The 16513-nt window shown below is 42.6% G+C and overlaps 1 protein-coding gene across 5 annotated transcripts in view; it reads right to left on the minus strand.

The window, feature by feature from the left end:
* Positions 1-16513, minus strand: part of LOC147109492 (formin-1-like) — a 706352-nt gene that overhangs the window by 665842 nt on the left and 23997 nt on the right. The window contains exon 2 of one of the 5 annotated variants that reach the window (XM_086003488.1): positions 11932-11995. The exons of 3 other annotated variants lie outside the window; for them this stretch is intronic. In XM_086003488.1, coding sequence (XP_085859614.1) covers positions 11932-11995 — 64 coding nt within the window. Of the gene's footprint in view, positions 1-11931; positions 11999-16513 lie in introns of all 5 variants that reach the window. One more of the 5 variants, XM_086003487.1, reaches the window with a different exon arrangement.

A 16513-nucleotide genomic window follows, 5' to 3' on the forward strand; every position in this document is an offset into this window, starting at 1 on the left:
GAAAAATGACTAGTGATAATTAGCTTACATCAGCAGAAAACTTCAAAGGAAATGCCACTGAGAAAGGGTATAAAAATTGGACTTTCAAATGGGAAGACAGATTTGCTGTAAAGGGACAAAGCGATTCTTGGCTTCAGAGGCAAGCTCTAAGTCTACAAAATAACAACAGAAAATGCTGGAAAAACTCAGCAAGTCAGGCAACATCCGTGGAGAGAAATTTGAGTTGACGTTTCGGGTTTGACCCTTCTTCAAAACTGGAGAGAAAAGGAACTAGATCGAAGGCAGGGCTGCGATCGGACAAAAGAATAAAAGAACCAAAAGAAGTAAAAGAGATTAGAAGCTAGACGAGATGGTAATAGGCTGTGATTAGGTGTAAAGTGTACTGGCAGGGCAAAAGATAGCTGCCAGGTGTGAGAGAGAAACAAAAGGAAAAGGGGGGGGGGGGGGAAAGGAAAGGAGTGGAAAAATGTAAGTGAAAATGAAATAGGGGCCGAGGTTATGATCTGAAATTGTTGAACTCGATATTGAGACCGGAAGGCTGCAGAGTGCCTAATCGGAAGATGAGGTGCTGTTCCTTGAGTTTACGTTGAGCTTCCGTGGAACAGTACAAGAGGCCAAGGACGGTGAGGTCCGAGTGGGAATGGAGCGGTGAATTGAAATGACAGGCGACCGGAAGCTCGGGGTCACCCTTACGGACTGAACGGAGGTGTTCCGCAAAGTGGTCACCCAATCTGCGTTTGGTCTCCCCAATGTAGAGGAGACCGCATCGTGAGCAGCGAATACAGTATACTAGATTGCGAGAAGTACAAGTAAATCGCTGTTTCACCTGGAAGGGGTGTTTGGGGCCCTGGACAGTGGGGAGGGGGGAGGTATAGGGGCAGGTGTTACATCTCCTCCGCTTGCACGGGAAGGTGCCAGGCGAAGGGGAAGGGCTGTTTGGGGTGATAGAGGAGTGGACGAGGGTGTCTCGGAGAGAGCGGTCCCTGCGGAATGCTGAAAGGGGAGGGGAAGATACGTTTGGTGGTGGGATCACTTTGGAGGTAGCGGAAATGCCGGAGGATGATCCGTTGAATGTGGAGGCTGGTGGGGTGAAAGGTGAGGACAAGGGGGACCCTATCGTGGTTCCGGGAGGGAGGGACAGGGGTGAGGGCAGAAGTGCGGGAGATAGAACTGACACGGTCGAGGGCAGTGTCAACCACGGTAGAGGGGAATCCTCGGTTGCGGAAAAAGGAAGAAATGTCTGAAGCACTGGTGTGGAAGGTGGCATCGTCGGAGCAGATACGGCGGAGGCGGAGAAACTGGGAGAATGGAATAGAGTCCTTACAGGAAGCGGGGTGGGAGGAAGTGTAGTCCAGGTAGCTGTGGGAGTCAGTGGGCTTGTAGTAAATATTGGTCGATAACCTATCCCCAGAGATGGAGACGGAGAAGTCGAGGAAGGGAAGGGAAGAGTCAGAGATGGACCATGTGAAGGTGAGGGAAGGGTGGAAATTGGAGGCAAAGTGAATGAAATTGTCAAGTTCGGGGCGAGAGCAGGAAACGGCACCGATACAGTCATCAATGTATCGGAAAAAGAGGTGAGGGAGGGGACCCGAGTAGGACTGGAACAAAGATTGTTCCACATAGCCCACGAAAAGGCAGGCATAGCTAGGACCCATGCGGGTACCCATGGCAACACCTTTGATTTGGGGGAAATGAGTGGAGTTAAAGGAGAAGTTGTTCAATGTGAGAACAAGTTCAGCCAGGCGGAGGAGGGTCGTGGTGGATGGGGACTGGTCGGGCCTCTCTTCAAGGAAGAAGCGGAGCGCCCTCAGGCCATCCGGGTGGGGGATGGAGGTGTAGAGGGATTGTACGTCCATGGTGAAAAGGAAGCGGTTGGGGCCAGGAAACTGGAAACTGTTAAAGTGGCGGAGGGCGTCCGAAGAGTCGCGGATGTAGGTGGGAAGAGACTGGACAAGGGGAGAAAAAATAGAGTCAAGATAGGAAGAGATAAGTTCCGTAGGGCAAGAACAGGCTGAAACGATGGGTCTACCAGGGCAGTCCTGTTTGTGGATCTTGGGAAGGAGGTAGAAGCGGGCTGTGCGGGGTTGGGGAACTATGAGGTTGGTGGCAGCGGGGGGAAGATCTCCAGAGGAGATGAGGTCAGTGACAGTCTTGGAAACGGTGGTTTGATGTTCGGTAGTGGGGTCATGGTCCAGGTGGAGGTAGGAGCAGGTGTCGGAGAGTCTACAACTCAGTCTCAGGGATCAAAAAGGTACTGTATTTGATTTTGGTGGATATCCTGGAATAAGACTAAGAAATGTAAAAATTTAACGAAGTTAAGATGTGAGAATAAGGATCTCTGATAAAATTGTAAAAGCTTTTTGTATTTGGGACTGTTATTGTTGCGATTGAAATACTTACTGAAATTACATGTCGGATCGTTAATAAATCTATATATTTTTAGAATTTAGTACTTCTGTATCAAACTCACGAACTCAATCTCTGTACACTCTTTGAAGAGTTGCAGAATTCTGAGGGAGTTTTCCGGACACTCATAATATCCGGAACATTACAGTCTAGCTAAACTTATTAAAAGTGCTATCTAGAGGACGGTAACATCTTCAGGTTATTCCTTTCCTTTAGGGAGAGATAGTCTGGACCTTTAGACCCAATTAAGCGTCTTTAGGATTCGGCTATCTTTAACTTTAGTTGAAAGTGTACGTCTGGGGAATACGCCTGATCCGGGGTAGCCCTAAAGGGGCTAGGACTAGTAATTATCCCTTCAACATGCCCTTAAAATGGTCTTCTCTCCCTGCAAAGGGAAAGAGCAGCAGCGCTAAAAACTTTGATAGCACATAAAGAGGTGGTGTTGCAAATTGCAGGCAGGCAGACAGGACAGCCTGTAGAAGAGGGCAAGGTTGGAGGCAAAATGGCAACAGAAGGGTGATAAACACTGGAAAATGCTCAGAGACAGTCTCAGCTTTGTGAGATTCCTCAAAGTATTGTGTTGCCCTTAAATTCAGCTGCCATTTCTTCAAGGGGGAATATCACTGTGTGCAAAGCTAAACAAGCTCTTTTGTGTTTCACATTATAGGGTGTGCCTTGCAGGAGGTCAGCCATGAACATGTCCACTCAGGAGTTGCTAGGAATTTGCTGCCAAATCCACAGCCTTAACTACTGCCACACACCCACCAACTTGTGCAAGGTCCAGCACAGAGACACCCACTCAGGAGGAAACTGAGTCAGAACGACTATCTCCAGTTACGAATTAGTAAGAAATAAAGATCTGGGAGTGGGGGAGTGCTGTTCCTCCATGAAGAATGGAGAAATGACCACCAGCTGAACAGTGTAGGGGCCCTTATGAGACCCAATCTTCAATAGAGCTATGATTAGGGAGCATCAATCTCATGCACAGCTAGCGGAGATGGTCTTCACACATATGTTTGAGATGATGGACAAATGGGAGAAGTCCACAGCTTGCATCCACAACACAAGTTTTCCACAATTTGCAGAATATCCTGGATATTGCAACAGCCAGGATAGCTCTGCAGCAGCAAGATGCCAAGAGCAGCCTCTAAGCATAATGGTGACTTCTGAAGTGGCAGCTAACTGTAGATATTTTGAAGAGAACAGTTTCACAGTTCTTCCAAGATATGGGCAGGACTATTTGGTCTATACTGAGACCAACCAGTATCACCATTAAGCCTGTGTCCTCCACTAGTGGGCTGCAAGAAGTGGTTGCAGATTTCACTATCTCTCCGGCAGTGATGTTAAGCCTGCTATGCCAAGGGTCACAATACACGAGGAGGCTTCAAATATGGGCCCAGCATGCTTTGTCACTGCAAGAGAAAGGCTGTTCTGAGACAACTGCTTCCTGAGAGGACAGTCATCTCAGAGCTTTAATGCTTCCAGCCACCCACCTCAACTTCATCTCACTTGGGGAGAACCTCCTAAGAATAGCAAATCAGGAGTATGAACAAGTAAATTAGCTGGCACACAGTGTTAAGAAGCTGTAACTAGGAGGATTGGAATTTTTGGCACCTTTTTGTCCTTACATTGTTTTGTAAAGTAAACACGGCTTATACATCTAAGAGGTCTGAATTCACTTTTACTTATGCTTTCTCTTTATGGGGGTTTGGATAACAGTGGGGAAACATGGACCTCTGTCTTATGATGAAATTTGGTGAAGGTCTTCGACAGCGAGGAACTTTGAGAGGATTTAGGTGGAGAAATGGCAGGTGGAAAGAACTTTATTTGGTGTGTTAACCTTTATGTAATGAAAGCACTGTTATCAGTTGCATCCTCCATGCTCTGGCTGCTGGCATTCATCCTGTGTGGAGGGAGGTCCTTCCACCTCCACCCATCACCCTCTCCTCCTCTGCTGCCCCCCCACCACGCCCCCTCCTCCCCCACTGCAATCATCACCTTCCAGGAGCTGGACACCTTTCCTCATTGCGATATTATTCACAATGTTTATAATGATTCTGGAGGCTCTTACTGGGCTGCATTGCATGGCTCCAACGGATTTATCCAAGCATCTAAAATGGGACTTGAGTTTGCTCTGACACTTATTGTAGAGCCATGGGCCGCATTACAACTGTTGTTCCTGTCTGTCTGTGGAAGTCATAACAGTCATGAGCCATGACTGCAGGGGATAGCCCTCATCATTAATCAACCATTTGGATACACGACTCAAAAGTACTGAGGGGTGGCATGGTAGATTGTCGTCTGATGAGAGTCTTGGCAGTTTCCTGTGTATCTGGCATTGATATACAAGATAAGGTGATTGGCATCACACACTAGCCGAACATTAATAGAATGCAAGCCTTTCTTATTTGAAGGGACTGTCCCTTGGGATTTGCGTGGCACCAGAGTTTTGTCAATTTTTCCTTGGCCTGTCAATCTGTAGAACTGAATAGCTCTCTCCTCTTGTTTGTTTATTTCTCTTGGGAAGAATATGAATTGCATAGTCCTCCTGAAGAGAGCATCAATGAATTCTTTGATGTAACGATGAGCAGTTGCCTGACCAATGTGGCAAAAGTTACCATATGCTATTGGAAGGAACCAGTCACAAAGAAATTCAGGGCAGAGGTGACCTTGACGAGTACAGACAATTTGGTTCTCCTGGTGGAAGTGGGCAGCAGGTCTTCAGCCAACAGATGATATATCTCCCCAGCAGCCTCCAGAGGGAATCACTAAGGCACTGATGGTCAGAAGTCTAAGAAAGAACTTCTTGGGCTATAAACCCTGGTGAGTGGGTATGAGCATGTTGGGAACAAATTCCTTCGGAGATGCTTCACTCTAAAAGCCTCCAATCAAGCTTCTTTCATATTTTCCATTCTCCCCCTCTTCATAGCATGAAAATGGAAGGATTGCCATTTGCAAATACATGCCCTCGTGCAAAGTAGAGCGGAGGAAATCAAGCACCGAAAGATCTGACTGAAACTCCAAAAAAGAGATCGATATGCAGGCAAAATAACACTAACCATCAGTACTAGCATGTGGTGTCCACCTCGGAGACCTTCTGCCAGCTCCTTCCAGCAGTTATGTAGTGACGGTAATTATTTGGGGTGGATTTAGGGGAGAACTTGGGGTAAATGGATTGAAGGAATTAGCTGTGTTCCCTTGACCATATTGGAGGATCATTCAGGTGCAGATCTTTTTGACGGCAGATTTGAGGCAGTAGCTATCAGTCTTAGACCACTTTCACCATCTAATAACAAATACATTTCAACTCGCTTTTGAAGTAGGAGAGGAATGGATAATGCAAGCATATTATTTAATTGCGATTATTAGCACAGAACTAGAGGTCATGAGTAGTTATGATACATCCATGATTTCACAAAACAATGAGTAAAAAAAAAAAGACTGTAATATTTTAAGGAACTCCATAGACTCAGCACTTGTGTCCGAGGATAGAAAACATTATCTAGATATTTTTAAAAAGAAATAAGACAGATCTGGAAATTATACAATCGGTCAGGTTAACATCTGTAGTGAGAACATGCTAGAGTGTATTACACAACATGCTATTAAGGTTTATCCAAAATACTACAAAGGCTATAAGGAGTCATCAAGGGTTTGGAAGCAAAACATTTTGCCTCATTAATCTGCTGGAATTCTTTCAGAAGCTAACTAAAATAGTACATGAGGCAATCCAATGGATATAAATTTACTTGAACTTTCAGCAGCAATAGGAAGGTGTGTCAATAAATGAACAAACCACCTGCCCTCTGAAACAGGATATGTAAAATTTACTAGTACTATAACATATCAGCATTTCCACAATACTCCCATTGTACACAGATACAATTCCATCTAACAAGTTTCATATACACAGCCGTTAGGTTGTGTCCTCAGCAGAGCATAGTGTTGAAAATATTCCATCAACAACCAGTTCACTGGCTAGTCTCCTAAAGGCTTTCAAGTCTTCAGCAAAATATGTTTATGCACAGCTTAGGTATGTTTCAGAAGTAAAATATTTTTAATTTTGCTTTTGCATGATTGGAGAATGATCAAGAAAAAAAAACAGCATTACCTGGCTGCAGTAAAAGAAGCTAAGCTTATACTTTCCCCAAAGTTCTGATGATTATGTAGAATATTTGCAAAACTGTGGCTAAATAATGCAATAGGTTCTGGCCATGGGTTACACCTATTCCTTGCCATCAAATAAATGACTATAATTGGAGGTTAGCCACTAGTAAGTACTTACATTAGAAAAGAATTTCCAGGGGGAGGCTCTCCCGATCTACTGCTGTAACTAGCAGAAGATTGGTGGAAACCCGATAAATGGCAGTTTATGATGTTTCTCCAGGATTTCCACCAATCTTCGACTGAAGTCATGGCAGGAGATGGGAGAATCCCAGTGGAAATTCCAGGTATATGGTTATAACAATTGCCTGAGCTTCATTAATTTATTTTCATGAAAAAAAATTATAGCAATTCTAAATCAATAGATTTGATAAACAGGTGATCAATAGGTATATTACCAAAGTTTCATTGACATAAAAAAATACTAATGGTAAATTTATTGGTAGCTGTCAATTTGTTTAAGGTTGCATCACAGGCTTTTTGAGTATTCATTATTCAATGAACTCAAGTCCTACTTGTCACTGGATAGGTAGTTTGAGTTTTCTGTTGGTATCAAAGTTGCAGTCAGCACTGCAGCCAGACCAGGCACACAGGTCCTGCAATGCACCAAAAGGAGCTGTTGGTGTTTGTCACTTCTCAGGATTTTTGACGGAAAGGATTTGGATTAGGCACTTTACAACCTTCCGGACTCAATATCGAGTTCAACAACTTCAGATTATAACCTCGGCCCCTATTACATTTTTACATATATTTTGTATCCACACCTTTGTTTTGGCCCTTCCCCCCCCCTTTTTTTCTCTCCCACATGGCAGCTGTCTCTCATTCTGCCAGCGCATTTCACACTTAATCTACAGCTGTCTTTTATCTCTCCACTAGTCCTATCACCATCTCGTTTCATTTTGAATACCTCTTAATGTCTCTTCACTTCTCTTTTGCTCTCTCATCCCCATTTCCCAGCCCCCAAACTGGGCTTTTCATCGGTTTAATTTCCTGTGCTTTTTCAGTCCTGACTAAGGTTTTCGACCTGAAACATTGACTATTTCTCTCTCCACGGACGTTGCCTGGCCTGCTGACTTTTTCCAGCATTTTCTGTTGTTATTTAAGGATTTGGATGTGGTGTGCTTTAAATGAAAGTGCATTCACACAGATTTTTAAATCTCTTCACAGTCATGTGTAATGATCAGTAACCTGTCATTCTAGGATAGATAGATGGATATAGATAGATGGATGGATATAGATAGATGGATATAGATATAGATAGATAGATAGATAGAGATAGAGAGATAGATAGATGGATAGAGATAGATAGATGGATAGAGATAGATAGATGGATAGAGATATAGATAGAGATATAGATAGATAGATAGATAGATAGATAGATGGATAGAGATAGATAGAGATAGATAGATGGATGTAGATAGATAGATGGATATAGATAGATGGATATAGATAGATGGATATAGATAGATGGATATAGATAGATAGATAGATAGATAGATAGAGAGATAGAGAGATAGATAGATGGATAGAGATAGATAGATGGATAGAGATATAGATAGATAGATAGATAGAGAGATAGAGAGAGAGATAGATAGATGGATATAGATATAGATATAGATATAGATAGATAGATAGATAGATGGATAGAGATAGATAGATGGATGGAGATAGATAGATGGATGTAGATAGATAGATGGATGTAGATAGATAGATGGATGTAGATCGATAGATGGGTCCACGATGCACTAGGCTACCCAGAAGGCAGTAGTCAAGATGGATGCTTTAGAAGTCCACATGGCATGAATAAAGTGACTAGCTAGAAGCTAGCTGTTCAGAATGAAAACGACTAGTTATTAATGAACATAACATGGTACCAGAAGTGGTAAAATCTGCTGAATATTGTGAAACATGACATGGAGAATTTGAAGCCACCGAAGGGTTTGAAACTCATGGGGAATGTCGACTGCAATTGGCGGACTTTCAAACAACGATTCTAACTCTACATTGCTGCCATCGGGTTCGGTACGATGCCAGATGCAAGGAAAGTAGCGTTACTGCTCATGGTTGCAGGCCCGCAGGTGATGGAGGTATTTAATATATTTGTATTTAATCAAGAGGAGGACAGAGAAAAACTAGACAATGTGCTTAAGGAATTTGATACACATTGTTCTCCCAAAAAGAACGAGACCTATGAGAGGTACGTGTTCCATTCACAGACACAGCAGCAAAATGAGACTTGTGATAGCTTTGTGACCGATCTAAAACTGAAAGCACAGACATATAATTTCTCTGATCTGAAATTATCCATGATTCGTGACCAGATTGTATTTGGTGTTCATGATAAAAAAGGTCAGGGAACGTCTGTTGAGAGAAACCAAACTAACATTGGAAAATGCTGTGAAAATATGCCAAGCCAGTGAGCTAGCTCAAAAGCACACAAAGACTTTCAGTGAAATTAATAATAATGCGATTGTAGTAAGTGATAGTGCTGCTGTCGGTGCTGTGTCCTACAAAGGGAAGAAACATGGGCAGAACAGAAATGAAAAGCAATCGGAGGAAGGAATTTTTAATTGTAAATGCTGTGATTACAAACACCAGTCACGACAATGCCCAGCGTTTGGGAAAATGTGCACAAAATGTCATGGAAAGAATCACTTTGCCAAACAATGCCTTTCAAAAGTAAAAACAAAGAAAGGGCAACATGTCCAATTCAATGTGATTGAGGACACTGATTTAAGTGAGACATTTTCTGTAGGAATGGTGTCATGTGACAATATAGAAAAGGATACAGAAAATATGCAGCCCTCAGGAATGGACAATGCTGAACATAAAGTTAATGCAGTAAGAGGACAAATGGATGATCCCACTGCAGGTAAATGGAGCATTAGTTACATTGAAACTAGACACTGGGGCAAAAGCAAACTTAATCAGTATGAGTGACATTAACAATATGAAAGAAAAGCCCAAAATACAGAAAAAGTCAGTACTACTGAAGGACTATAATGGACAGAAAATAGATAGCTTAGGTGTATGCAGACTTAAAGTGACAGTCAAAGACAAAGTGCATCGTCTCATGTTTTCTGTTGTGGCTGAAGGACTTGATTCACTACTAGGTGACAAAGCTTGAGGACTTAGAACTGGTCAAGAGAGTCTACCATATAAACTGTGCCATAAGCAGACCAGATGAAATCGGTGGATGCTGTAGTAATTTCCAGGATGTGTTCAAAGGATTTGGAGTTCTACCATTCACTTACAAGATCCAGCTAAAGGAGGATGCTCAGCCAGTGGTACATGCTCCACGGAGAGTTCCAGCACCCCTGCGTGACCGGCTCAAGAAAGAACTGGACAGAATGACCACACTATGAGTCATCAGGAAAGTCGAAGAGCCAACAGACTGGGTTAACTCCATGGTATGTGTAAAGAAAAAGAACAATGATCTAAGCATATGCATGGATCCAAAGGACTTAAATGCAAACATAAAACATGAACACTACCAGATTCCCAAGCGAGAAGAAATCACCAGTGAAATGTCAGGTGCCAGATACTTCACAAAGCTCGATGCCTCGCGGATTTTGGCAACTAAAACTGCATGAAGAGAGCACCAAATACTGTACCTTCAACACACCATTTGGCAGGTATTGTTTCCTCAGAATGCCTTTCGGGATAATATCTGCATCTGAAATCTTTCATAGAGCAATGGAACACATAATTGAAGGTCTGGAAGGAGTTCGGGTCTATGTTGATGATATCATCATCTGGGGCTCCACACTGAAAGAACACAATGAGAGACTGACTACAGTGCTACAGAGCATACGCCAGAATGGACTGAAGCTCAACAAAGCCAAGTGTCAGTTTAGCGTCCAGAAAGTCACTTTCCTAGGAGATAATCTATCTGGTAAAGGAATAGAGCCAGATATGGAAAAAGTAAACGCCATACTCAAAATGCCCCGACCCACAGACAAAAAACGAGTGCTACGCATCATGGAAAGTTCATTGGAAAGTTCATTCCTAACTTGTCAGCCAAGACAGCCTGTCTGCGAGACCTGCTACGTAAAACAAATGAGTTCGCATGGACAGAAAGACATGAACAAGAGTGGATGAACCTCAAAACAGTGCCGACAACCACACCTGTACTTCCCTTCTTTGACCCAACAAAGAGAATCAAAGTGTCAACGGATGCATCAAAAGATGGCCTAGGCGCGGTCTTGCTACAAGCGGAGGGTGAAGATTGGAAGCCTGTTGCCTATGCCTCCAGGTCTATGACTGATACGGAGTGTCGATACGCCCAGATTGAAAAGGAATGTCTAGGCTTGGTAGTTGGACTAGAAAAGTTCCATGGCTACATATATGGGCTTCCCACCTTCACCATTGAGACAGACCACTGCCCACTTGTTGCCATCATAAAAAAACTGAATGAGATGTCTCCAAGGATTCAACGACTCATGATGAAGCTGCAAAGATATGACTTTGAACTGATCTACACACCAGGCAAACAGTGTTAGCAGATGCACTCTCCCGAGCACCCACAATGAGTCATGTGAGCTTTACTGAGGAAGACATGGATGTTCATGTGAGTATGGTCACTGCTGCACTGCCCGTGTCAGACACAAAATCAAAGCAAATAGCAGAAGAAACAGTAAAAGATAGTGTTACAAACAGTAAGAGAGAACATTCATCATGGTTGGCCAAAAGGTCCCTGTCCAAAGTACTATCACATCAGGTCAGAGTTGCGTGTCGCAAGTGGACTATTACTAAAACAGAACAGAATAGTCATTCCACAGGCTCTACGTCAAGACATGCTAAAAAGGATTCATGAGGGACACCTTGGAATTGAAAAATGCAAAAGGAGAGCAAGAGACACTGTTTATTGGCCCGGCATAAATAAGGACATTGAGAACATGATAGGCAAATGTGAGACATGTCAGAAACACCAAAACAAACAAAAGGAACCAATGACAGTAGCTGACTTACCAACAGCACCATGGCAAAAGGTTGGTATGGACCTCTTTCATTTGAATGGTAAAGACTATCTAATAGTGATTGACTACTATTCTAACTATCCCAAGATGGCGCGGATCTCAAGCACATCAGCAAGCAGTGTCATAATGCATGTTAAATCCATCTTCGCCAGACATGGAATTCCCAGGATTGCCGTTAGCGACAATGGTCCGTGCTTCAACTGTAAGGAGTGGCAGCAGTTTGCAGCACATTATGACTTTCAACACATCACATCCAGTCCTCTGTATGCTCAGTCGAATGGTAAAGCAGAGAAAGGTGTTCAAGTTCTCAAACAGCTACTGAAGAAAGCAATAGAAAGCAAGTCTGACCCTTATCTCGCCCTGCTGAGCTACCGAGCCTCACCTTTAGACTGTGGTTCTTCACCTGCTGAACTCCTAATGGGTCGCAAGTTGCATACCATGCTACCCTGCTGTGCAAAAGAAAAGCAGAGTAAGGAACTGAGACAGAGACTTCAACTGTTAAAGCTGAAACAGAAATCACACTATGACAAATCATCCAAAACTCTAAAACCATTGACAAGGGATGATGTTGTCAGGATTGAGGATCCAGATGCATAGAACAGGAAAGCTACAGTTCTTGAGGAAGTAGGACCAAGGTCATACACTGTTAGAACTGAGGAAGGACAGATTCTCAGGAGGAACCGCCGTTCCCTCCTAAAAACACAAGAGACTATCCAAGAGCAAATCGATGACAATGCCGCAACTGAATCTTGTCAATCACCACCAGAACAATCTAACACAAATACACATACAGGCTCTCATGAAAACACATCAGACTTACCTGTGCTGAGAAGATCCACACGTGAAGTAAAAAAGCCTGATAGACTTAATCTTTGAGTATAAAGTAAAGCTTTGAAAATGTGTTGACTGTTGTGAAAATGTTTATGTTTATAGAGCACTAACAAAAGTGTTACTGATATCATCTTTATCGTTTTTTTTGAAAGTTGATTGATATTGATTTTGTTTAACCTCAATGAAAGGGGGATGTAATGATCAGTAACCTGTCATTCTAGAATGGTACACTAGGTGGAGCTGTATATATATATGTATGAGTGGGCTACCCATGATGCACTAGGCTACCCAGAAGGCAGTAGTCAAGATGGATGCTGTAGAAGTCCACATGGCATGAATAAAGTGACTAGCTAGAAGCTAGCTGTTCATAATGAAAACAACTAGTTATTAATGAACATAACATCATGTGTTGCAGCCACTGATAAAAAAAATTTTTTTTTTAAAATGAGCCAGGCACTAAAGGTGCATTAAAGCCAGATGGTCCTGTTTCTGGAATGTTGAAGCTCTCAGTCTACTTCAAACTGCAACAATATTGGTTTCCAAATAGTAGTCAATGAGTTCTTGAGTCCAACATCCCAAGGGTGGGGGAGAGCTAGCCAGTTTTACTGACCAGCCTACTGGCAGATCACTGAATGAGGAAGAATTCAGGACAATAGTCCTCCTAATTCCTAACACAAGGAGAAAAAGGGCAAAGGGATGCATGTGAAGGTCAGCCAGTTCACTTAGGCCGGAAAACAAAGCATGGCTTAGAAAGGGGAAATTCATTCATCTTAGGCCCAGAACTGCTCAGAATCAAGAGGCTGACTGGAAAAGTGAACCCACTAATAAGATAGTAAGCAACATTTTTATTATTTTACAAAAGTTCTGACGAAAGGTCATTGACCTGAAACGTTAACTTGGTTTCTCTCTCCACAGATGCTGCCTGACCTGCTGAGTAATTCCAGCATTTTCGGTTTTTACTTTTATAATTTTACTTGCGCTCAGGGAAGGAACTGAAGTTCGTTGGATTAAGGTGAAATTTGATGATACCATTGCGTCATATGTCCCCTTCTTGTCTGTAATATACAGCAGTTTATTGATTTGTATATAACCTCATCCGACAGGCAGCTTTGAAAATCTGCAAACGGACGAGACACAGTGCCAAGAAATATTAAATAATAGCTCAGGTATCATACTAATGCGAGTGGGGAGCCTACTTTTTTTCCCCCCCAAAGCTCTTATTATAGTATATCATAATAGTTTTAACTTGTTGTTGATTAATGGAAAGAAAATGGACTTCACAATTATGATCACTATGGAATCTACATTGGATGCAGCAGTGCAGCTCTCAAACCTTTATGCCAGGCTTAGGCACAGCCATTTTCTCCTGTGAGCAGTAACCGCATTATTTAAAGTAGCTTTTTATGGCAATGGTATTCAAACATTTTAACAGCAAAATGAGAATGTTGCCAGTAGAATGCAATGGTTCAGCTCAGTGGCAGAGTACAGGTCAAATAATATTTTTTTTTTTTTAATTAAGTATTTTTAGGTTTACATTCTCCCACTTTCCTACCCTCTACCCAATTGCAAGCACAAAATTAAAATACTAACTTGCTAAGAACATAAGAAATAATTAGCCCCCTAGCTTGCTGGCAGCAGCCAGCAGTGGTCAATATATTCTCGTCCTGCTGCACACAACTGGCATGAGGAGAGCAGCCTATACTGAAGCTCCTTTAAAAAAATTGCTCTCATTTTTAAAACAAAACTTAGGTAAGCATTTTAAAAGTATATTTTACAAATGCTAAGAATTGTAAAGGCTTTTTACACATTAACTTGCATGGGGGCCCTGGGAACCATTGGAATCTCCCATTTGGAGATCATTCTGGTATTCTTTTTCACAGGCATTCCTGTACCTTATCCCAAATCATTCTGTATACATCCTGCCAGTGACAAAAAACATCTCACTAACAACTAGTCTGGCAATCTTCTGTTTAAGACCACCATGTTGCCATTTTGTACCTACTATTGCATGGTCATTCAATTCTAATCTTCTACTTCTCCTTTGGTGGCAGGATGCTTGAGGTTATTTGCAGTAAAACACTTGATGGATTGAGGTATTCCCTTAGTACTGCATTGGAGTGCCAGCCGAGATTTTATGCTCAAGTCACTGGAGTGGGACTTGAACCCACAACCTTCTGACTCCGAAGTGAGAGTTGCTACCACGAAGCCAACTCTGTCGCATAGTCATCCTGAATTCCGCAGAAAAACATATATTTCCATTATTCAGCCATCGACAATCGTCTTCCACAGATGACATTTTCATAGCCCCAGCAATACAGGATCATTTTGTTCCATAAAGCATTGCTCATCTCATGATTTATACTGCATCCTATAGAAAAATCTTTGTGCCTCTGTTTCCATTTTCAAGACTACCTGGAGAACTTTTATTTTGGGCATTTTGCTGTCTGCATAGAAAAGCATAATAGACAATTAGGAGCATTTGGATTTTTATTTGGAATACTGATCAACTGAAATTTATATACATGTACTGTATATTATATGACTGTTTAAAAAAATATATACATTTTAAATGTTCGATACTGCCCGGATGAACCCAATACTGAATAGGATTAGTAAAATTAAGCAAATACTGCCCTCTATAGAGAGGTTATATAAAATAACACTGACAGCATATATTAGGAAACTTTCATGAGTGTCAGATTCAAATCTAGCACAGTTAAGAACAATTACTGTGAAAGAAATTTAATTTTGAGTTAGTAAATAATGAATGAGGGAAAAGCTACAAATCTTTGCTATCTAAGATTTGGGGATGACTTCACAACTCTTAAGCAACCTAATCCCAGAGGTGTTTATAGATTATCTGTGAATATCAAATGATATGTTATCGAACACTTTGCTTTTTTTCCCCTTTTTTTCCCTTTCTACAAATCAGACCTTGCATTGGTAATTTTTTTTTTTTTTTTTGAGATGAAAGATAGATGGCTTTACATAAATAGAATAAGTCAATGATCATGCTGATTCATATAGTGCTGCAACAGTAATAGTACCCCAAGCTAGTTTTAATACAACAGTGTTCCAATTGTATTATGAACTGTGAAACATCTCTCTGGGAATAATATAAAAATGTCATACCATGGCGGAGCCACTAAGGGACTCCGATCAAATGTATATAATTCCCTTTAACAATATGTTAGCTACAGCCCGAGTCTGTATCTTTGTATATACTGTTTGCATGTACAGAGCGCGGTCCCTTTAAGAGCGCGGGCAAACGCGATGACGTCACGCCATTCATCACGTGATCCCCCACCGGCGGGAAAAATGTGACGACGTCATGACGCCAGCCACGGGACCGCCCGAACTGACTAGACCTGTATTCGTAATTCTCTTGCAACTGTTTGTTAAACTCAGTTAGTTTTACATTAAACATCATTTGTTTGATCGCCTGAGTCGACCTCAGTCTCTTGATAGGAACTAGACATTCCTACATTGGTGACCCCGACTTTGCGAATGGTTTTCGCAGAAGGAACGAAGCATGGAAACAAACGCCATTGCATTGAAGCTGCCACAATTCTAGGAGCAACAAGCGACCGCGTGCTTCATCCAGGTTGAAGCCCAGTTTGCATTACGGAACATTGTTGCAGATCAGACCCGATATTTTTACATGGTTTCCGCACTCGACAGCTCCACCGCGTCGCGGATAGTCAGCCTGCTCGAGTACCCCCCCGGACGACCGCAAGTACGAAACAATCAAGGCGCGGTTGTTAGAGGTCTTCGGGCTCATGGAGTCGGAGCGCGCCCGCCAACTGCTCGCTATGCCCAGCCTCGGGGACTCCAAGCCGTCTGAGCTCATGAGCCAAATGCTCACGCTCCTTGGCTCGAACCAGAATGCTTCCTCTTTAGGGAGCTCTTCCTCAGTCAGTTACCGGAGCAAGTACAAGCTGCCCTGGCCAGGTCCAAAGTCACGGACTGCGCAGCACTTGCTGCCGAAGCAGACAAGATTTTCGCGGTGACGCAACAGTACTGTGCTGCCATGAGGCACCCATCCCACACAGATGCCACCCCAGCTCCTCAACCTTCGGGGCTGTGCTCCTACCACGCGTGGTTTGGCACGAAAGCCAGATGTTGCCGCCCTC

The sequence above is a fragment of the Somniosus microcephalus genome, chromosome 12 (assembly GCF_052327205.1).
Source record: "Somniosus microcephalus isolate GS21.2 chromosome 12, FLI_Smic_1.0, whole genome shotgun sequence".
In the NCBI taxonomy this organism is placed as follows: domain Eukaryota; kingdom Metazoa; phylum Chordata; class Chondrichthyes; order Squaliformes; family Somniosidae; genus Somniosus; species Somniosus microcephalus.